This window comes from Phoenix dactylifera, chromosome 9, assembly GCF_051530095.1.
Source record: "Phoenix dactylifera cultivar Ajwa chromosome 9, Ajwa_hap1_PhDact_Kaust_v1.1, whole genome shotgun sequence".
Lineage (NCBI taxonomy): Eukaryota > Viridiplantae > Streptophyta > Magnoliopsida > Arecales > Arecaceae > Phoenix > Phoenix dactylifera.
In genome coordinates, this window is record NC_143198.1 from 1,959,977 (window position 1) to 1,982,601 (window position 22,625).

The window sequence follows — 22,625 nt, forward strand, 5'->3', positions numbered from 1 at the left end:
GGGGCACGGTTTCATATGCATATATTATGAAAATTGTTGTGATTTGCACTACTGCTTTGTTTAAATCGCATACTTATTATGCCATGATGATTATTAGATAAACATGCATGTCAGCTTCTCAAAACCCTGATTTACATGTTTAGTCTACTGGTTGATCCGGTAGGATTATGCAGGATTACTTACTGAGCCGTGTAGCTCATATCCGTTTATTTATTTTTTTCTTTCAGATCCTCACCACTGATAGCTGCCAGAGACACGTTAATTTGGTATTAGCGCTTCTTTCTTTTGGGGTAAAGCAAGTATATACTTTTGTGTATATAAACTACGTAGAAGCTCTGTATTTGGGTACTGACCAGCATGTTGTACTAGATGAATACACATGAAAAGATTTGGTTGGTTTGACTACCCTATTTCCCAGGTATGAGGCTGCGTGCTATTGTGGGCGGTAGTCGGCAATAGCACGGCCGTGTCACGGATCCGGATCCGGGGCGTGACAGGGACAGTTGGATAAAGCCAATTGTCATGATTGTTGCAGCCATGGTTTTTGATAGGTTTGCTTTGGAAGCAAGCTTCATCGGCCATCACTAAGAGATCCAAGAACTAAGAACACTTCCAATGGCACCATCCCATGCAACAACAAGATCTTTGCTGAATGCTGACTTCCACATTCTGCAGCAAAGCCAGAGATGACCATCAAAAAATATACAGTAGCTATGGTATCACAGGATCTAACGTACATACACACCATATACACACAAAATCCTTTTTAACCACATACTTAATGTACTCAAAAATAAACAGAACAACTGCATCATGATTAACTAAATCATATTTGCTACCTTTTGACAGAGCAATAGCTCACCAAGCAGGTGGTAGGTTCATTTGCATAGCATCGGGCACATTCCACACAAGGTGCCAGTTTAGATCATGCATAAATAAAATACTCTGAAATACAAAATATAGTATCAACTTTTTAAAGTTATTCATTTGTACAACATGTTTCCAGAATGGCAAGCATATTCTGTTTATATCCATCACCTTAAAACTACAAGCTTCTGAATCAGTGTCAAAAACTGTAGACACAACATGTATAACCACAAGAAATTGCTTATTTCCAGAAAAGAAGAATTCACTCAATTCAGTGCCGACCTAAAAAATTTGAGATGAAAAAGAAGCAACATAACACCTCATAATGCAGCAAAACAAATGGAACCATTTTGGCCACCATTACAGTATGTAATTAGACATACTCCATTTCAAGCTAGTAGAACATCGTTGCATCTGAATATGCTAGAAAACTTTAGAGCATCTCAAACTGCACCTGCAAATCCACTCAGCACTTTCAGTCCATCACCCAGACGACGGCATCATCCTCTGCATTTCAATATAGTTTGTCTCAGACAAACTTGCAATAATACAAGGATTAGAAAAAACAATCTGAGACTATATATATATTTCTGCCTAGTTCGTTACTCGTGTCTAATATCCTCTTCTTATAAATGTCACATGCATCAAAAACATCCTGACAAGAGTAATTGATTAGAACAATAATCTTCCATGATAGCACATAAACTTTCACTCCCCCACCAGCAACGGCAGGCAACCCATCCATGGATAGTCCTCCAACCATGATACACCATACCGTACTGAATTGGACGGTACATAATATATTGTACTGTATTGGTTCGATACTGGTACACAATACAGAGGGCATACCGACATTTGGTAGGCCGAACTATCTCCTATACATGGCATACCAACACAGTGACAAAATGGCACCGCTACAAGGCCCGGTGGTATGGAGACAGCATACCTTGCCTGTAACTAATAATATACCAGTTGGAAGTAATTCAGCATTCTAATTATGGAGAGTAAGCATACATTCAATACATTTCCAATTGGCACATCAGTTGGAGTGCTTACCATCTAGGCTGATGGCTTATAGCCAGTGTCTGATGATGACTAATGCAGGCCATTTAAGATGAGTTGCTTCACCTTATGTAAATAAATATTTAATACAACTTAAAAGCAATTAGAATGCACCTTTGATCTTTTTGTTTATCCAAACCTCCATTAGCATCCCGGCACCAACTCCAGCAACACAGATGGCACCATAGATGGCAATAGCAGAAGGTAATGATCGCCGAGGAAGAAAATAGTAGTCAGGGACTTGTCTTAGTTTCTTCGGAAGCCGTTTTTTTGTGATTGGCCCACTTGGTTCACCAGTTATAGCACCACCCACTGCCTTCCAATCCCTGTGTTTCAGTATATCTTTAGAGTCTTCAGTTCCCATGGCACCCTGTATGTTCTAAATTAAGACTGCTGCTAGATACACAAGAAATAGATTATTAACTTATACAAGAAAAGAACAATATTTTTTAAGATTGATAATCTTGAATGAATTATGAAGAATTGGGATTACATCGAACTTCAGAATATCTAGCCATACCAGGAAAACAAAACAGAACAAAAATTCTAAAACATATGCTCACAACTTGCTTGTTAAATCTGACAATGAAGGGATCCTCTGGGGTATCGCCACAATCATTAGGTTATAAAAACGACGGAAAGGGTGAGAAAGTTACATTTCTTGTGTGTAATACACGGTCACAGATAACTAAAATTTAAAATAAACACCTAGGACACTCGCTAAAATTTTGCTGATTTATAGCTACAGATGGATTAGGCACATCTTTGATGTCATTCTCAGTTAATCACTAGATTACATACCATGATGAGATATTACAACAGAGAAAGAAGAAAGAATACAAAGCATGCTACTGTATAGCTCTCCTATTTACACTTTAGGCATCTACCACACCCAAAAATACAATTTACAAACTATTTAAAAGACGATCCAAATTTTCTTTTAAAACCGATGATATAAAACAAAAGATATTTAATTTTATGATATTTAAAACTGAAGCCATAAAATGGTAGCCAAGAAAAGAAAAAAAAAGTTGAAATAATAATTGGCTTCAATTCAGCAATATATTAAACAACCTATCCGTGATATGCACAATCCAACAATTTCAAGGAAAGAATTACAATATTAGCGGAAGGAAAAATTAATGTTATCATAATGTTATCTAAAACAGTAATAAGATGTCATGAACTGGGTAGCAAATTGAAATTTAAAAAGGTAGGACTGAATAATTTTCTGCATGTAATACTTATGATCGAACTCTGACAACCATTTCCTTCCATATAGGCACAATAAGCCCATCATAGAAGGAAAGCAATCCTTGTTTTTAAAAAAAAATAGAAATCTAGCCGTACCATGTAAAGAAAATGAAATATTTTAGTTGATTTTTATCAACTAAAATCAATTTTTTAGCATAAAAATGGACATGAAAACGCCCCTCTATGACTCCATCCAACATCAAAGATTGGAAGAAACAAAGGAGGATTTTTGTTAGGGTTTAGAGTTTTCCCACACAGAAACAAAAAAAGAGAGTTCTTTTTATTGCTAGATTTTGATCCACTAGAAAGCCGAGAAAAGCACAGAAGAGAACATCATCTCACTCCCTTCTCTCTATCGCTTCCCGAAGAATCGAATTAGACGGCGAGATAAAAGCCTGGGCTCTTTTTTTTGTTTTTCGGATGAAGGGGGGAGAAGAGCCTGGGTTCAAGTGAGCGCGTGGGGTTTTAATTAGAAAGAAGGGGGTGTATCCAAGCGGGTCCCACGAGTAGTCTGCGTGGCGAATTATGGTTGGTTCTTTTTGGGTAAATAGTTTTGGGCACGGGGTTCTCTCATCCCCTAGGTTTCCCATTTCTCGTATCTCTCCGTGTGGCGTCGCCCTCTTCGCCCGATCGCGCCCACGATGTTCTCGCCGGCGGTTCGCCTCGCGGCCAAGCGCCTCCTCGAGATCCGGCGATGTCTCGGGCCCGCTCAGCCGGTAGGTTTTGCTCCTCTGATTCCCCTTGGGATCCAACTACATATGCGTCAATTTCAGTCTATTCGTTGATCTTGGCCGATATCTCTCTATATTACTGGGTTCCCTTCCAGGCCGTCTTCCCCGCCGCCACCGCTGCCGCCTCCAGATCCTTCTCGACCGCCTTGAACTACGTGAGTTCTTGATAGATTTGGCTCCCTCAGTGTTGATTTTGTCGGATTTGGCTTCAACTTACCAACTTCCCTACTTCATGTGGTTCTTCTTGTTGTTTCTCAGCACATTGATACTCCGGATAACAATCCTGACATCCCATGGGAATTCACGGAAGCAAATATGGGAAGAGTATGTGATTTCGCTTTTATTTGTTAGTTTTTGTTTTTCTTCCCGTTCACCAATTGTGAGAATTTTTGGACATTTGATGTGCTTCCCGCATGGACTTGAAATCTGAGTACATTGTTTTTGGTGATCTTAATCTTTTCTTTATTATTGTTGGGTTTTGGAGTTGTAACTAAGTTAGTGGCGTGTTTGGAGATGTCATGGCTTAAAAGTTTGTCAATGATTGAAAATGATTGCTGAATTGATAGCAGATTGCTGAATTGATTTATTTAATACTCTGAGACTATCTGTGCAATTGGTTGGTAAGCCGGTACCGATCATCTGGACATGAAGACTGAGGAAACTGCTCTGGTGCTCTTTTATGTTCTTAAGCTATTCTTGCATAAGATGTTTGTTTTCGGATGAAGCAAGAAACCATGCATCACGGTTGCAAAAAACCTGAGTCTAAGCTTTGGGTGATTCACTCTCGATTTGGTCATTTTAAGATTGTTCAGCCTCAGCTCCATGTGTTTAGGCTTGGCTTGTGAACAACTTAAGAAGCCAATTATTGAGCCAAGCCCAAGCCTTACTTATATCTGCAGGCATCTAGTATTTGGGCTTTGCTCGTTTATGAGCAAAGTGACAGCTTGAGGTGGCTTGTTTTCTAATCAAAATTGAACAAGCTTGAAGATCCATTCAGTGAGCACAGCCTGAACTGTTAATGTAAGTCTTGATTTGTTTCTAACTCAACTTAGCACCCCCTCCAAGCTGCTGATGTCACATTAAAGGTGTCAATTGAAGAAAGCTATATTGCAAGTAACAGTAAAATGAGTTGATTGACTTTTAAGGATTATCAGAGGATTCTCAGCTTCAAGCTTAAAGAGTGATAAGAACCATGAATTCAGGAATTCATTGAATCTCATTAAATTTAAGCATTTTTCAAACAGAAGAGCGGGCTATAATTAGCCCAGTCTACAATAAAATCCAAGAAAATTTATAAATGGTTTTCTAAAATAAAATAAACATGTATCGGTCGTGACCATTGAGTAATGACTAAATCTAGTTGTCACTATTTTTACAAGATGAATGTGCACATGTTGGGTAGTTGGAAGTCAGACCTAAAGGGAAAAAATAAACAAAATGAGGTTCTACGTATGAAATTTAAGTCTCTGGTTGAATAATCTTATAATGAATTGTGCTTTTTGAATGCAACTTTAAGCGGTGTCAGTGACAGTTTTCTTAGATAACCTTTGTTGGGAACAGCCAAAGCCAGGTTGAGATGTACATAGTTGTTTGATAACTCCAGTGCACAATCAAATATGAGAAGAAATATGCAAATAGAGGAAATTTGGTGAACAAAGAAGGGTAGGAAGAAAGAAGAACATGGAGAAGTGGAACCGAGGATGGAGAGAAGGGATTAAAGTAATGCTAATTGTGTAGGGAGGCAAATGGTGAGAAATGTGGTTGGAAAGCCTAGATGAAGTCAAGAGTATCCACCAGCTTTGGATGGTCACTAGGTCAGTGATGGAGAGGAGAGCACAAAACTCCATTAATTCCTAAAAGAAAAGAAAATTAAGTGCTGCAGGAGAGACAAAGTAATACCAAAATTAGTGTTGCAGGGGAGAGAAAAGTTTTGAAAAATGATGCTATTCACTGCCCAGAAAGGATGAGCTCAAACCTCCTAGGCCATATAACATATCCCAAACGCACCCTCAATCCTTTGCATACCCTGATTTTTTTGTCATAGTACGGTGAATGCTTATATTACCAATACTGGTTATGCTTCAATAATGAAGTCCGGAAACAGTATGAGCATGCGGATATCCCATGATTGGATCAATAACTGGAGGCATATCCCTGATAAGCAATTTATAAAATTCTCAGAAAGCTCCTGTATGTAATTTTAGGTTTTTATGCCATTATAAAAGGACAGAAGGTTCATGCAAAGTATATCTCACTATGGCATCAGTCCAACATACAAAATCATGTTTAAGTAAGGGTGGGAACCGGCATGTTGAGAATATCACACTATGAGGTGTACCATACTCAAGAATGCAATAAATGTAAAATATGTCCAACACTAGTAGCTCTCAACTGAATATATTCACAAATATTGCAAGGGCAATAAAATGATCTTTGAATGTAATGAATATCTAGAGAAGACATTGGAGCTGCATTGAGGAAACACTTGAATTGGTTTAAGTCATGGCTAACATTAGGCTGCAGTATTTGGCCACTTTTGGCCCTTATTTGGTTTCTTTAGGGTGGATGGTAGTGTTTTTTGCTTTCTGGCTTCACTATAACGTAACCTTATTTTTCGTTTGTGTTAAGTGAGTTGATCTCTCCTGTTGAGTTGTAGTAATTATTGTCTTTTGGACTACTTCATTAGAAGTTTTGGTCGATAGTTTTCATGTTGGAGGAAGCCTGGATCTCCACCCTGATTATGTTGCCCTAAGTTTCACCAATAAAATTATAGCCAATATGCCCCACCTTTGATAAGGAAAATTTCTACTTTTAGAGATTCATTTAAAAATCTCAATCTCATCATCATCCTTCATAATATTTAGAATATTAGAGGGAAAAAAAAAGATAGATCATCTGCCATGCTCCTTAAATATTGTGAAATCAAGCAAACACAATGTTATATGCTGAAGTATTTTGTTGAAATGTTGTTCAAATGATTAACCATCCACTCTCATGTTACATAACAGTGTTGATTCAAAAGCAACTATGCTTGTGACATTTCCAGCAATGCTGCATTGTAAAATAAAAGGAATTGTTCTGTTAATTGGATAGCAGATTGGAAAATTCTCATTTTTTCTTTACGATGACAACCAATACTACAAACACATAAAAATAACCTTAAATCTTGTTAACTTACCGGTGTCTGGACAGTTGCAAAATAACTATATACTTGATTCAGTAATTTTTAGTTCATGCACTAGTATGGGGCTTTAATTGTGGTTTCTTTATTCCATTTTTGTCTTGCCTGTTTATGTACACATGTACTTGTAACATGTTCAGCTATTGGAAGGTTAATGATCATCTGCATGTGTATCTTCAGGTCAAGGAGATTATATCCCACTATCCTTCCAACTACAAGCAATCTGCCGTTATTCCATTACTGGATCTTGCACAGCAACAGCATGGTGGATGGCTACCTGTTGCTGCAATGAATGCGGTTTGTTTAAGATGAATGGTTAATTGTGGTTTATTTCTTATTTTTTTGTAGATGAATTTATTTAAATGCAATATATGTCATCTTTGAATGAAAGAGCTGTTTATGCTCTAGGTATCTATCATGTTATGGTTATCTGGAATCATTCCAGTAGGATCATCTGAAGAAAATAGACTTGGAAAGTAATGGACGATTATCTTTATTATTAACATGCATTTTCTTTAGGTTTTATTTTGGTGCATAGAGGGAGGTGAGGCGCATTCACTTCTTTCATTCTATTCAACTTGGTCATCTCTTCCTCTCTTCTCTTCTCCTCCCTCTTTTTCTACGTATATCGGAATGGGAAATAGAAGGGAAAAATGCATCTAAGAGTATATTAAAGCACTCAAACCACTAAAACTAAATGATTTTTCATCTTTATTTGTAATTTGTAATTTGTAATTATTCACCTCAAGTGTGATAAGAAGAAACCGATAAGCAAAGAGGGGTATATCTGTGGCCAACTGTTAAACAAAGAGGGAAATGAACTTCCAGCCAAGGGGTAAAGCTAACCGATTAATTTATCATATGATTTGTTACTCAGACAATCAAGGTAGTCAAAAAGCGCAAACCCCTATTGATTAAGATTGTTTTGTATTAAACATGGTTGTAATAGCAGTGTTTAATTGGAAAGGGGGATTTTCTTTTCTTTCCCCTTTTTTCTTGGGTTTTTTTTTGGGTAGGGAGTGTCAGTCTTTGAAGTTGCTGTTGTAATGGGAGTGATGCATCAGTGTGAGCGCAACAACCTAGGTAAAATATTCCAAATTCTAACTACCAAGACACATTGCTTAATGAGGAAGTCATTTAATCAGAGTGACAGTAGTGGTGGCCCTTGTGTGCAGTCATGGTTTTTCTGAATCTCCATGCATTTATATTTTCACATGGTTAAAAACTTGACTGATGTAAGTCAGTTAAAACAACTATGCAAAATCCGACTTTTGTGCTTTTTCTCATCTCTCTTTTGTTATTAGGTACCAATAATCCTTTATCTAAAGTTTTGCATTTATTAATCTCATGTTCTGGTGTTCCAGGTAGCTAAGATCATAGAAGTTGCTCCTATTCGTGTATATGAAGTTGCTACCTTTTATTCAATGTTCAATCGGACTAAGGTAAGTATGTCAATAATTAATTAATATATCTTAATGCTTCCTGCTGCTTCATTCTTGTCCAATATTGCTGTTGTATATAATAGCACTTCCATGCATAAAGGTGCACTCATACACATTCAGTATTTGCATGCATGTTAACTTGTTGATGTTCTGCAGGTTGGTAAGTATCACCTTTTGGTTTGTGGAACAACACCTTGTATGATACGTGGATCACGTGAAATTGAAGAAGCCCTGCTAAAACACCTTGGAGTAAAGCGCAATGGTGAGTATTTTCATGGATCGCACCCTTTAGTCCCTCATTGTGTATGCACAACATTATCTTGTTGTAGGAGAATGGCAGGCATAGCTTGAAGTTTTGGTATTGAAGTTTAAGCTTATGTAGACCAACTATCTACATTTTATCTGCAGAAGTGACAAAGGATGGCATGTTTTCTGTTGGGGAAATGGAGTGCATGGTAAGAGTTTTCTCAGTCAGAGGTTTTGAAAATTTAATTCTTGTTATGAACTAGTAGATCAAGATTTACCGTCTCGGTACCGACCCCATACCGGTACCATCCTATTATAGTATCGGTACACGGTATGGTACGGGATAGCGAAATGTACCGAGTGATGGTATGGTACGAGATTGTGTATCGGTTCGGTATGGATATGGTACAATATGCCCGATACAGTATTGACCGGTACGGTACGATACCTATCGATGTGGCAAACTTTGTTGTAGATTTTTATCTGAATACATTTAATGATGCTTGTTGGGAATTTGTGATGGTTCTGGTGGAATTGTTTCACATGTGGCTCACACCCTAAAACTTGTTGGATGACAGATTGGTCGATTTGGTTCATTAATGACGACCGTAAACTTGATAGCAAAAGGACCATGTTTCATTAATTACTGCTTTTAGTCTTGGTGTATTCATACTTTTTGATAACAATAATGGGCCTTCCCAGGGATGTTGTGTGAATGCTCCAATGATTACTGTGGCTGACTATTCCAACGGTTCGGAAGGATACTCATACAATTACTATGTGAGTTCACATTAAGCCTTTTCCCTTCTCTTTTTTTTTGCATTCTAGTTAATTTTTCACTTAGAAAGAATTTTAAATGCTTAATTCATTTCTTTTAATGATGCTTTTACTGTCACACTGGACTCATGCATGTTGCAAAAAAGAGTCATGTTTGTGTAAAGCTCAGTATATGCAGGCCAGTTGAGTTGGTTAGCCCATGAAGTTTTCACTTCAATGTCAAATGTGCTCGGAGTGTTATTTCTATAGATAAGGGTCTCTGTTGTTGGTTCTACATGTTGAATGGTATCTTGATTGCTTATGTTGTGATACTTACTTGATACTCTTGCTATCTAGCAAAATGAGAAATATAAGAGATGCATTCCTGTTAAATACAGTTTGACTGTGTGTGTCATTTACCAGGTCGAGAGGATTGTAAGATGAATTTAGGCCGACTGGGTGCTAGAGTAAATGGTTCATTTCATACAACCATTTTTCCTATATAAACTGGATATTTGGCACTACCCTTTTACTATTGCCAAAAAAGAGTTTTTTTTTAATTTTGTTTTTGTTTTGACAGTTTCATATATGTTATGCTTGTTCTAGGGAATGCATTGCCAATCAAGTTCAATTTCGTAGGATGATTTCTGGTCCTTAAGGTTGCTATCTCCATCTCTTTGAAGTCAATCTCGTTAGAAGTTTAACAATTCAACGTACCAAAGAAGTGGACTTGTGTTGAATAGTATGGTGTAACATTGTATATTTATTCATAGCTTTTGTAGGAAAACTGCATTCTCTGCATTGAACTTGTTGCAAATGAGGTCTTCTTGTTGGAAATTGAAGTATTTATGTACTGCATATTGAGAATAAAGCTTCCTTTCAAATATAAGCATCAAATTTGTTTGAAAAGCGCACCTTATTGCATCTATATGGGGATTGGATTTGTGAATCACACAGTTCTGGTGAGAGAGGGGCATGATGTGAAATGTAAATGATCAAGTGGTAGAGCTGACACAGTTTAAGCTCATGCAACTAGTGAGCAATGCTCCAAGATTATCCTGCACTGGGAAATGGTCTAGATGAAGAGAGAAAAGATAAAATGACCATTTTAGGACCAGGTAGGCTATATGGAATCAAAGTGTGATATTTTGGTCTGGATAGTATATAGCAAGGAAACAGTCTAGTTTGGAAAGTTCGATATAGGGCCTTCGCTAAAATATGTGAAGCTTATTTGAGCCTAATACAAATTGAAAGAGAAATAATGGTGACAGGGTGGAATGGTGGATTAACCAACTCAGCCCTACTTTTTGGTAAAAAGTTATAATTCAGTAAGGTATTTTAAGTTGTATTAGATTTATCCTTGACGCTTCTTGGATTATGATGCTAGATAGCAATCAGAATACCGTTTCTGGATCAAATAGTGTGATTAAAGTAAGCCATTGTGGTTGCTGGTATTGGTAGGGACTGTCCTTTGTGTCTTCCTCTACATAGGGTTGGCTGTCATGTGGTGATGAAGCCAAAATTGGACTGTCTATGCTACCTGCTCAGCTACTTTACCAGAAGCCATTGTCAATTCGATTTTGGATTATTAAGTTTTGAAACGAAATGAGAACTTTCTAGTAGTTGTTAGCTGTGCTGTTTATGGAGCCTCTACATCCTAATTGGTACAAATGTCAAAAAAGAAGTGAGAGATACTTTTAGAAACTTGGTCATGAGGTAATGTGGTTTTGATTTGGAAACTTCTGCAATTACTCTGACCCTCTTGCCTTCATGGTAATGTGGTTTTGTTTTGGAAACTTCTGCAATTACTGTCACCCTCTTGCCTTCATGGTAATGTGGTTTTGTTTTGGAAATCTAGGACAGGCATTCCATTATAGACAAAAGTTTTGCTAGTTTATTGGTTGGTCAACTGATGGAGATTGCCTTTTTTATGGAGTTTGCGTGGATAAGAATTTTAAGCTATTCAGGGTTGAGAACAAATTGTAAATAGGGCTGTGCAACATTTTTAGAGATCAAAAACAAATGCACCTATGGTTCAATCAGCAACAGTGGATGTCTCAATTTTTGACTGTTTATGTGCATGTGCTCTCTCGCTTAAGATCACGACAGGTGGAAAGTCTTCAAGCATGGTGCAAAATGGATGAAGCTTAATAATAAACAACCAGAAGATTTTTTTCGGTGGGGGTTGTGTTAAAGAATATCTTAAAGAGGCTTTGTCAATGTCACATCATTGGGCACAACGGAAATGAAAATTCGGTATTTCCGACTTCAGGGATTCTTCTCTTAATAGTTCAGAGGACATGGCTATAGCATTGAACTTTGTAGATGCTGCAGAACATCTAGCTATGTAGTAAATTTTCTTCAATTCTGAAAGAAAGTCTAAACCAATGAAATTAATGTTGATGTATAACATTTTGAAACTGAGGGCTAATGATCTTTTTTCTGAGGGCTATTTTCTGAGTGACCCATCAAACTGTTGTCAAAATCTTCAGATCCACCACGATCTGTATTGTACAGTCCAGATCAAAATACCCTAAACAATCTGGATCAGATCCTCGGATTGGGATCAGATTCTTAGATCGGAATCAGGTTGGATTATAAAATCCTGATCGTGGATTTCCAGTCATTTTATTGTGAATTCAGATATCATTCATATTTAATCAAACAACTGTAAAGCCTCCTTATTGTCCTAGACTTTTTTTGACTTTAAGAATGAATAATTAACATATATAAATCTCCGGTACATACAATTAATAATTTTCTTGGCTTTGTGAATATTTCAGAACAGAGAACAATAAATTTGAGAGTTTTATCAGCTAAAATGTAATGGTGAATATTTATATCTTTGCAATCATTTTTTTCAAAATTTGATTTCTTTTTGTCTACAATCTTCTACCTTGAAGGAGAATTAGGTTCTTCACCCAAAAGAAAAGGAGAATTAGGTCGACATATTTGGTGAGCTAAATATGCTTTGTTGGGCATATTAGGATTTACTTTTTTTATTTGTAAAAGCGAGAATATCTGGATGCCAACTGGACGAGAAAAAATATCGTGTTTCTTACTCAAGAAGGAAAAGGAAGGAAACGGGGCAATTTTTTTTTTTTGGGTATACCAGATCTAGTGATAATGATGATGATGAGGTAATGAAAGCACATCATTTGCGTTCTTTGATTTTTCACTCCAGGCCTATATCTGCGCTGATCTTTGTTGAACAAAGTAAGATGTCCTATGGACTTGTATGGTTGGTACTGTCTACATTGGATAATTAAACAGGTTATTTGTCTATTGGATATGTGATATATGCAGTTACTATTGTTGAAAAGCAGTCTTCCTTTAGCAAAAAAAAAAAAAGCAGTCTTCCTTATTTCAAATATGATGATTTTTTTTTACTTTTAATTCATGCAGACTGCATTTAAGTCGTTTCTTACTTTTCATATAGTTTTGTTTTTATTTTTTAATGATAAAAAAAGGGTATTCTGATCTATGAAATAACCCAATTCGATCCAATTCCTACAGTTTAGGATAGGTAATACCCCTTGAACAATGAATTCTCATTAGATTAACTGAACAGTTCTCTGCAGTCACCTATGTGAACAAACCAGGAATTCATTTCTCCAGTGATATTTTCCTAAGTCATAATTATTCTTGTGATTGTTCAGGAAGATGTCACTCCCAAGCGAGTGATTGAGATTGTTGAGATGCTGAGAAAGGGGGGAAAACCACCTGTAAGTTGGTTAAAAATGATAGGGCAGCAAGTCTTTCGCTAGTTCTGTTACAGTTCTCTGTTTGTGATATTGGATCTCTTGCAGGTAGGTACACAGAATCCAGATCGCATAAGGAGTGGACCTGCTGGAGGGAATACCACTTTGCTTGGGGAGCCGAAAGCTCCACCGTGCAGGGATCTCGATGCCTGTTGAATTTCAACTGAACTGTGTCGTCAATAATTGAAATCAAATTTGTTTACTGATTTCAGCTTTGGAAGCCCTGTTGGTGTTTCCCAGCACTCTAACCCTGGTTTAAGGATAACATACCGAATGTGGTTGTCTAGATTCCATTGGCTTTCAAGATCGATAGTCATTCATATGTTTATTTCACTTGTATTTAAAGTCTGGACTAGGCATCTTGGCAACCGTGAAACTCCTTGATGCAGAATTTTATCCAATGCTGTATCAAACTGCACTGGTTGCCTCTTAATAAGCCTTTTCCAGATGGTTTCTCCATACCTCATTCTAAACTTTGTGCTTCCATGACATTTTGAGAGAATGGAATAGCATGATTTGTGCAAAAGAACAATAAGATCTATTCATTGTTCGATCCTATGTGGTGCGCCGGTTCTCACTTCGATCTTGATTAACAAAGCTCAGGTTTTGCAAGCTTTGACTTGATCTATCTAGGGGACTAGGCTCTCTGATTTAGATGGGTTGAGGTGGCTCGTCCTAACTTTTACATGCACACACTTGCATGCACGTATGCACATAGAAATTTACATATATTGATATATTAATCCACAGAAACAGCTTCATAGGCAAGCCCTAAGGCCTTGGTGAGGTTTCCAATTGATACACTGAATCATAATACTGTCCTTTGTCATATCTTCCGTTTTAGCTCCCCTTTCTTTTTCTTGGCTTTCAAAACAATCAAGTCACTTGACTATGCACCCTTTTTTTTTTTAGGTAAAAGACTGCCTTTAAACAGCAGTTTTCCAGTCCTCTGCCAAGTGAAAAATAAGTTTCCACCTAAAAGATCTAGCTCTAACACACCTTGCAGACTTTGAGATTGGACGTGGCTCCTTATTAGCCAAATATTTGGAGAACAATTTAACACAAGATGTTCTTTCCAAATATCAAAGTCCTCTATATATCGCAGGGGCACAAAGTTGAAAGTTGATTTCCACTTCACAGCAAACCTAGCCTGCATCATTGCCTTCAAAGACTTCCTTTTCCCTTGCTGGTTATATTTTTCTACCATTCTCAATTGCCATCTCTTGAGCGGTTCATTCGGCTCGGTGGATAGTTTACCGGTCGCTGGCGGTGGCGTAGGTCAGCCATAGTGGTGGGAACCACACCAATCGCAACAGCCACTTGAGCTTGCAGCTGAAATGGAGAAGACGCGCCTACCAACCCACCATCCCACGTTGTGTACGACCCCTTTGCAACTTTTCCTCAGCCAACCCTATGGCTTCAGCAGTACTGGCATTCAACAGGAAGGTCATCTCTCTCTCTCTCTCTCTCTCTCTGTGTGACACGGCGTCGAGCAACATCTTCTTATTGCTCTCCTCTACAGTCTTTTTTACTTTCTGACTCTTTGGTCGCTGCGTGTACCTGTGTGTCTAAAAAAATATCTTTGGTCACCACCTATACCTGTGTGAGGCATTGATGTACCAAAAAAAAAAAAAAAAGTTTGAAATGCGAAACCCCCTCCGGCTAGCCCGCTGAGCTGATCTCAGATACAAAGCATGATGGGATCGATAAAAGGACCACTAAGAGGAACAGGCTTAAACTTTTGGCAACGGTCTCTATCCATCCAATGACCTGAGAAAATTAAAAGAACAAACCACAAAAAAGACAGGCTCCACTAACAAGCAAAATTGAGTGCATGATCTGCCACCCACGACTCAACTCCCCAATATCACTTTTAAAAGAATGAGCAGCTGTAGCAGCAGCGTCATCATCATTATTTATCCCCTTCCATCTTTCTTTCCATTTCAATGAAACTTGTGTATGAATATATAAAACCATCCATCCATTTTTGATCAGTCCCAATATGCCCTACATTTAAAAGAAAAAAAAGGAGTCCCCACCACAAAGTGTATGGTTAGTGCAGCACAACCCCCACAAGACAAAATAAGAGCGGGCATGACCTTTAGCAATGCCTTCCTCCCACTCAAAAAAAATGGAAGATTTGTAGACATGGGAAGACTCTTTGCTTGCCATTTCCTTCCAATCACAGCACCTTTGACAAAAGAAGAGGGGGAGGTGAGAAAGTGACATTTGGTACTCGTCCAGCTAGGGAGATCTTTCAGGTCCTCCCAGAAGTACTACTGAAGAAATTGGGCCGTGGAAGCTTCATACATATGTATAGGGGCAGGATGTAGTAGCCGTTCATGGGTTCTATAGATGATGGTCTTAGTAGTCTATGAAGGGGTGTTGGGTTCAGGCTTAACGGCGTGGCCTTCAGGCTGGTCGTGCGTGTCATAGATTGCCATGGCAAGTGAGATTGGCATCATGCAGAGGGCTTTGGACTGGAGGAGTTGCATTGCCGCTCTGATGTCTTCTTCCATGAGCTTTGCTACTTGCCTTTCTGTGCCATCCGTTGACCACTTCTCCCACACCTGCTGGTTGCTCCCACTCTCACTTGCCTCCCCCTAATGACAATTGAATGAGGAAGACTGTCAGGTACATCGCATCATACTGGGATGCACATACACAAAAAAAGACCATTCACATACACATGTACATAGTTATAGACAACATAATGTGACTACTGCAAACAAAGAAAAGAACGACCATGATGCATGACATGCCATCTTGAATGTGTTCATAGAAGCAAATATAATAAACAACTGTCGACCTATTCAGGTAGACGAGGAGAAAAGAAAAGAAAAACATCAAATGATTGCAAATTGTTTTGGTGCTTGCTAATAAGAATACAAGTGGTGTCCAAAACATCACCAACTATCATAGAATAACTCATGAGCCACTATAAAGCCATAGAAAAGAGTGACAGAGACAAAGATCAACAAAAGACAACCACCTCTCAAAACCTATCAGGCTATACGCCCTAAAAGTTAGCCATGAAAAGTACTTTACCTAAGCAACAGAAGGAAAAATCTAGAGATAAGAAATTTAATAAAAGTGTGCGATAATTGATAAAAAGCTAGGAGCTAATTTGGCGTGCACTGAAGCAAAAGTTGGAGAAATCATGCTTTTGTATGTACTTAATTTCTGATTGTGCCTTGAATATGAACACAAATCCTTGTGCTGAGCATAGCTTTTCCCTGTCTCAACCTAGTCCATGTCTAAAGCAACCTTGAACAGATGATTCTCGGATTCCATGAAGTTAAACTGCATAGAAATCATGCTATAACCAACTGGTTTTCCAGGTTCTGGTAGGTCTTTCATACTTCATGAGACTGAATCCATGTACCAAAAGTGCATCTAGAATGCATACTATGGATCGATATCAATTGTTTGAAGTAGCTTGGACAAGATAACTGAGTTTCCAATACAAGAACAGTGCTGGATTCTTAATTGGCGTTATGATCGAAAGCTTTAGGGTTTTGAAATTAATGTACACAATTTCAGTCAATATATAACAGAAAATGAGATCATAGTCTTTAATGCAAGAGACATCCATGCTCAAATCTCCACTCTCTTGGATCAATTATAACAAAGACTGAAGAGATCGCACAGAACAAGAGATCAGGAAAATGGAGCAATAATTACGAGTGGAGAGGTGATAAATGTTGTGCAATTGCTACATAACTTCAAGACTCAAGCAGGCATTCAACATGTTTGAGGAATAAGGGGATTTAAATAGACGACAACAGGAACAACTCTTTGTTTGGATTGGAAAATATGAAAAAGAAGAGATTCCAAGCACATAAGCTGGGCACCAAAGTGTTGAGTATGTGGCATTGAATGCATGTTAAAACTTGGAAAACTAATGTTAAAAATGAGTGTTAGAGGAAGCATAAAAATTGCACCTACTGAAAATAAGTACAGCAATTGCATCTATTGCAAATGAAGCGAGGGAGAAGTGATTGAGATTGGTTTCATAATCTTGTGCAACAAACAGTACCCACAAGTTAAAACAATTAAATATGTGAGAAAGAATGTAAGAGTAACGAGATAACATGATGAAAATTATGATGAACTTCTGGATAAATAAAGTAAAAAAACAAGGGATTAAAATGATAGATCATTTAACAAGAATGGATGGTGAATGACTGGTAGAGCCAAACCCCAATAATTCAGAAAGGCTACTTAGTTACGGACTTTATCATCATTGCCAAAAAATTAACGATGATCATACACATGAATCTGAACAAAAATGAATGGTTTATTTGCACCAAGCACAAATATGAATATACTCATAAAGTAAAAATTGGTTAATATATGTGCTTACAAGCACTCTTGTGCTCCATTTATCTTAGCATGCATGAACAGATGTACTTCATTAATATAAAATACAGACACCGAAATATGCATGTAGCGAACAAATATCAAATACAATGCATTAATCAGTAAAACAAGAGAATTTCAGACATACATTCTTAAAACATATGAATTTTACACAATGAAAATTTAAGGAAAAGTACTCACAGATAACATGACTAACAGGCCTTATCCCATGAATAAAGGAAGATTACATGCATAAAGTAGTTCAAAAATATTGGATCCATGCAAGGTGCTAAAACTGGTATTCCCTCGTTTTCTAACACATTACCTCAACTGATAGTGGGATATCAGCTACCAGCTGTGCCACGGCACCAGCACCACCCAGCCTACTCATGCTTAAAACCTGTCATTCAGCAGATGAACTATATTTGAAACTGTGTTTAAGAGAAAAGGTAATAGGAAATCAATGAATCAGACAAAAAAAAAAAAAAATAGCAAGTCAAAAAATAATTTGCTAGTGGTAAACTTTTCTACAAAAGATTATCATCAGATCTAGCACTTCACAAGAGCATTATTCTGTGCAACTTGCATGACCCTTTTTGAAATATAGAGTAAGAAAAAAACAATCTTATAAAATGAAGGAACTCATCCTGCAACTTGCTGGATCAAGAGCAGCTCTTAAGGTAGATATAATCCAGAGAGGATTCCACATCATAGGGTTATGCCACCTGCTACCTGACTTTGGTACTTCTTCCAAACCAGCCCTAAAAGCCTCGGTGCTACTTCAACTTAAATCAGTACTGCTCGATAAAATTTATGTTATTTTAGTTGATAGCTAATTCAATTAGTGGAATTGATGAGGAGATGACACACTAACGTTTGAAAGCTGCTTGTTTGTAATGCTGGTGACAGTCTAAAATGATCAGTTTCCTGCAGCATAATGCTACCAATGCAATTATAAAATTAGTATGTCATGTGCCAGCAACATGACAATTATGTCAGACTTGTATGGCTCACTTGTGAGGTTAAATGGTGACAGTTCAGGAGAGCATCAATATAAGGCAGGTGTAGTGTTGAAATACGTAATTCTTGTCTGAAATGAAACTATAGCACAACAAAATTTGCTTAAATAGTTAGTTCTTTGAATGAAACTATAGGGTAATCATAGTTTGCTACAAGCAATTCCAGCTGGGCCTGCAAGAAGCAGAAGGTTCCTAGAGATTAGCTAATATAGTTTATGAATTCAGAAATCTTGCTTCAACATCAGCACCATTTTAGTGCTCCTAGGTCTGCTACTGAGTAGGTCAACTATTAAGCAAGTGGAATGGCATAAACATACATCCTCTTTACAGTCCTTCAAAACTAGCAACTCAATAAAGAATACCATCTTATGCAAGAGATTGCAATCAATGCTAACAGATACAAGTATAAAGGCATTCTAAAACAAGTAAACAGGGAGACTGGATCAAAATTATTGTGATAATAAAAATAATAAATGTAATTGGCCAAAGTTGCTCAACATCCATGGTTTTAGGGAAAAAAGTAATCAAGCTGTAACCAACACAAGGAAAAATAATAATAAATTAGCAAATATGCAGTGCTCTTTTAGACATGCGTATGATTGTTGCTTCTAAAAAAGTAATATAAGAGTGCTCGCTAATGCAAGATAGAAATAGCATACCTTCACTTGAAGTCTCAAAAACTTCACATAATCTAAGATTTCATCAAGCATGGCTGCTCTGTCTGTCTGCACAGAAAAGCAAAGCCTATTAATATGGAGTTATGAGAAGTGCTCTCTTAGTCACTGCCAAACAAGCTGTTCTAAAAAATTTATAAAGAAGGGGGGGGTGCGGGGCGAGAGAGAGAGAGTCAGAGAAAGAGAGAGAAGAGAAACAGAAGTCAACTCTAAGTCAAATAATTGCTCTTATTATTCTAAAGTAGTAACGAAATGAGCATGTCATCTAAGAAAACTTAGGTAGTTCAGAAATCTAAGATAACCTATATAAGAGGACCTGGATCACTATACCATGTCATTTAGATCTGAGGTCTTATAGCTCTTGAGAACTCATGCATCACCCAAGACAATATCAGTGAAAAATGCACAGAGATAAAGAACTAGACTAATGGTTGTCTCTAGTCGTAAAATATTTTTTCTTCAAAAGCTTTTGGAATTCAACTCACCCAATATAGGAGTCTCAAGCTGGGCTATGGTTTCAGACAAAACATAGTCTTAAGCCATGGAACCAACCCAAAATAAAGCATTAAAAAAGGTTAAGAACTTGTGATTTTTAAGAAGATGCATTTTCAAAAAAAATATTCACAAGAAAATAACTAAATGCTCAGATTATAGATTTTGAATTGTTTAATATGCATGCATATGTACACTTTGATTCACAACATAAATCGTATGCTGACCTTATTGGTGTTTGGAACCAACTCCTGCAAAGTCCTCATCCTTTCTGCTATTCTTTCTCTGCGTAGCTGCACTCAGGAAAAAAATTGATGTTAGAAATGCCGCTGTCCATACATTAGGATAACTGGAAATTTGGAATCTGGTCTGTAAAGCAAGCTCTGTAAACCTGGATGTGGCATAGCATTAAATAAAGCAACAAATTTTGTGGATCACCTTATGATGTTTTTAGCAAATATCAGGAAAACAGCTAAATAACACTCAAATGAAGCAGACGAAGGAATGATGAATATGCAAGATAAAAATTATGTAAGTGCCGAAAAGACAAATAACAAATTAGTAATTAATGAAAATAACATGTGATAGAAATCCTTAAAAAGCAATTTTTCTTGGCATTGAAAGCAATCTTGATGGCCCTTGTCAGATACATATACCTTCACATAACAAAGCTTTCTAAATTTGAATTTACTTTGGCAGCAAGCCACGAGCATTATAATTATCTATAGAGAGAATACTTTCATGCTAGACCCACAAATAGTACATTACATGCTTTAATGAAAGCGTCAGACATTACCCTCTCAGCGATACTATGAGGATCGGTGGCTTGACCCCGCCGTGCCCGCACCTTTGGTCGTGGGGCTGGTGGTTGTGGCCCTGCAGCAACCCCGCCTTGCTTCACTTGCCCATGAAAAGTCTAGACAGAAAGAAATGACAGAAGTTAATAAAAAAAAATATGGTAAGATATGTCAATTCCTCCGATAACATCAGATATCAAAGAAACATTCAAGGCCCCAAATGGTATGCACCACAGGAGACGTGATAGAAGCAGATATGCTGCTCTCTTCATGTTAGGCGAGTGGTAAACATGTTCCTGCTTTCTTTCTATGTAAGTGATATCAAAGAAAATAGTCCTGAGAAATCCAAAATTAATAAACAATCTCAAATTGTTTAAGTCCCTACATCATTTGGCAGTTTTGCACTGGTTGTATGACATTTCTAGACCAAAGTGTTTTATTTCTCATGCTGCTGAATTGGTTGTGGCTGTCAAACTCGATTTGGCACTATTAGCAGCCTATTGACTTTCTCGGTCCTGGGCACTAATTTTAGATCAAGCTCTTAACTTGAAGTAATTCATCTCTAAGTCACCAGCACAAAAACAAAATTCAAAAATAGAAATTTGCAAAAAAGCACAAACTTGAGGAGCCGTGTGATTGCATCTGTTTCTTGCCTACATAGGTAAGACAAATCAGAAAAACAGTGTCAGACAAATGAAAACTCCTTTTTTTTTCCAACGCATGCAACTCCAAACAACATTGAAACGACAAAAAGCAATCCTATGACCACCTGCCGCTCTGTTTCGCAATCAAAATGGGAAATTGAGCAAGGCTGCCTTTTGAGTTCCAGGTGGCAGGACCTCCAACAATTTTAAATGCCGATTAAGACAAGGATAACAAATTACCGATTTACCGAGTTTTTTTAGAAAGTTACGGACCTGAGGAGGAGGAGCTGGAGGATTAGGCCGGATTTGATGAGACTGGAGGTGACCGAACCCCGGAGGAAACAATCCCGCTAACTGCACCGGATCCCTCTCCTGCCCAACAGCCAAGAGTCAGTAAGCTCCAAAGGTCCAAATTACCACCCCCCCCCCCCCCACAACGCAAAAGACGAAGACATCCTCTTATTTCCCGGGAAAGGCGGCCTCAGAACTGGACGCGCGCGCCATTAGGAAGAAAAGGTGGGGGTAAAAGGGTAAACCAACGGAAAGAAAAAGCATCTGCTCACCGGCACCGCTTTGGCCGCCGATTCGTCCCGGAACCTTTTGCCACTGCCGGAGCCCCGCTCCAAGCTGAGCCCCAGCGGGAACCCCGCCGGCCCGCCGGCGACGGAGCCGTCCCCGCGAGGGAGTACGATCCCCGCGGGCATACCTCCCTCGCCTCCTCCAGCGAGGCCGCCACCGCCGCTGCCGTCCCCCCCGGTGTAGGGCGGCGGCATCGAGAAGATCTGCTCAAAGAAGTCGTCCCCTATGCCGTCCGGTGGCGGCGGCGGTGCGTTCGCCATGGCGCCGAATCTCGAGAAGCGGGCGTTTCTACCAGCAAGAAGAAGGCGGGATGGTCTCCGGAGAGCTCAAAGTGCATGCAAGGTATAGGAGTTTTGGGAGCGAGAGAAGAGGGAAGCGTCGGTGGAGAGAAAGAGCAAGCAAGCTTTTGCGGGCAATGGGGTATAGCGGGGAAAGGTGGGAGCGTATAAAAGAGGAGAGGCGGTGAAGGGGGAAGGAGAAATTTATAGGCCGAGGAACGGAAAGAGCCAAAGAAGAATCTAAAAGGCGGGGTTTTCTTTTTCTTTTTGTAATTTATTTATTTATTTATTTATTATTATTATTATTATTATTATTATTATTATTATTTTAAACGGATTGAGTCCCGGACGAGCGGACGGCATTTGGTTCCGGTTGAAACGGAATTGGTTGAAACAGGAATCAGAATGAACATTTTTTTTTCTCACGTATCTGATTCTTAATTAAAATCAGTATTGCAATCGAATTTGATTTCTGAAAGA

The 22,625-nt window shown here is 38.2% G+C and overlaps 3 protein-coding genes and 1 long non-coding RNA gene across 5 annotated transcripts; 2 read left to right on the plus strand and 2 right to left on the minus strand.

Moving 5' to 3' along the window:
• Positions 1–501: 501 nt before the first annotated feature.
• Positions 502–3,631, minus strand: LOC120104517 (uncharacterized). Of its 2 annotated transcripts, XM_089925210.1 has the most exons (3): positions 2,044–3,631; positions 1,322–1,374; positions 502–669 (listed from the first exon to the last, which is right to left on the minus strand). In XM_089925210.1, the coding sequence occupies exons 1-2, from the start codon at positions 2,291–2,293 to the stop codon at positions 1,343–1,345; spliced, it is 282 nt and encodes a 93-aa protein (XP_089781336.1). In that variant the 5' UTR covers positions 2,294–3,631; the 3' UTR covers positions 502–669; positions 1,322–1,342. The 2 variants fall into 2 exon arrangements, with proteins under 2 accessions (XP_089781336.1, XP_089781335.1); XM_089925209.1 differs by lacking the exon at positions 502–669 and having other exon boundaries at positions 1,090–1,374.
• A 113-nt stretch (positions 3,632–3,744) lies between these two features.
• LOC103704591 (NADH dehydrogenase [ubiquinone] flavoprotein 2, mitochondrial) lies at positions 3,745–13,835 on the plus strand. Its single transcript, XM_088703917.2, has 10 exons — positions 3,745–3,899; positions 4,010–4,069; positions 4,173–4,238; positions 7,276–7,392; positions 8,460–8,537; positions 8,694–8,799; positions 8,946–8,992; positions 9,486–9,563; positions 13,199–13,264; positions 13,349–13,835. The coding sequence occupies exons 1-10, from the start codon at positions 3,825–3,827 to the stop codon at positions 13,454–13,456; spliced, it is 801 nt and encodes a 266-aa protein (XP_088560043.1). The 5' UTR covers positions 3,745–3,824; the 3' UTR covers positions 13,457–13,835.
• Positions 9,570–10,420, plus strand: LOC148702382 (uncharacterized). The gene is made up of 2 exons (XR_015968571.1): positions 9,570–10,013; positions 10,146–10,420. It is a non-coding gene; the product is annotated as an uncharacterized LOC148702382 (long non-coding RNA).
• Positions 13,836–15,253: 1,418 nt separating the features above from the next.
• LOC103704531 (transcription factor UNE12-like) lies at positions 15,254–22,338 on the minus strand. Its single transcript, XM_008787863.6, has 7 exons — positions 21,852–22,338; positions 21,562–21,660; positions 20,644–20,763; positions 20,075–20,140; positions 19,341–19,406; positions 17,988–18,062; positions 15,254–15,903 (listed from the first exon to the last, which is right to left on the minus strand). The coding sequence occupies exons 1-7, from the start codon at positions 22,125–22,127 to the stop codon at positions 15,673–15,675; spliced, it is 933 nt and encodes a 310-aa protein (XP_008786085.4). The 5' UTR covers positions 22,128–22,338; the 3' UTR covers positions 15,254–15,672.
• Positions 22,339–22,625: the final 287 nt, after the last annotated feature.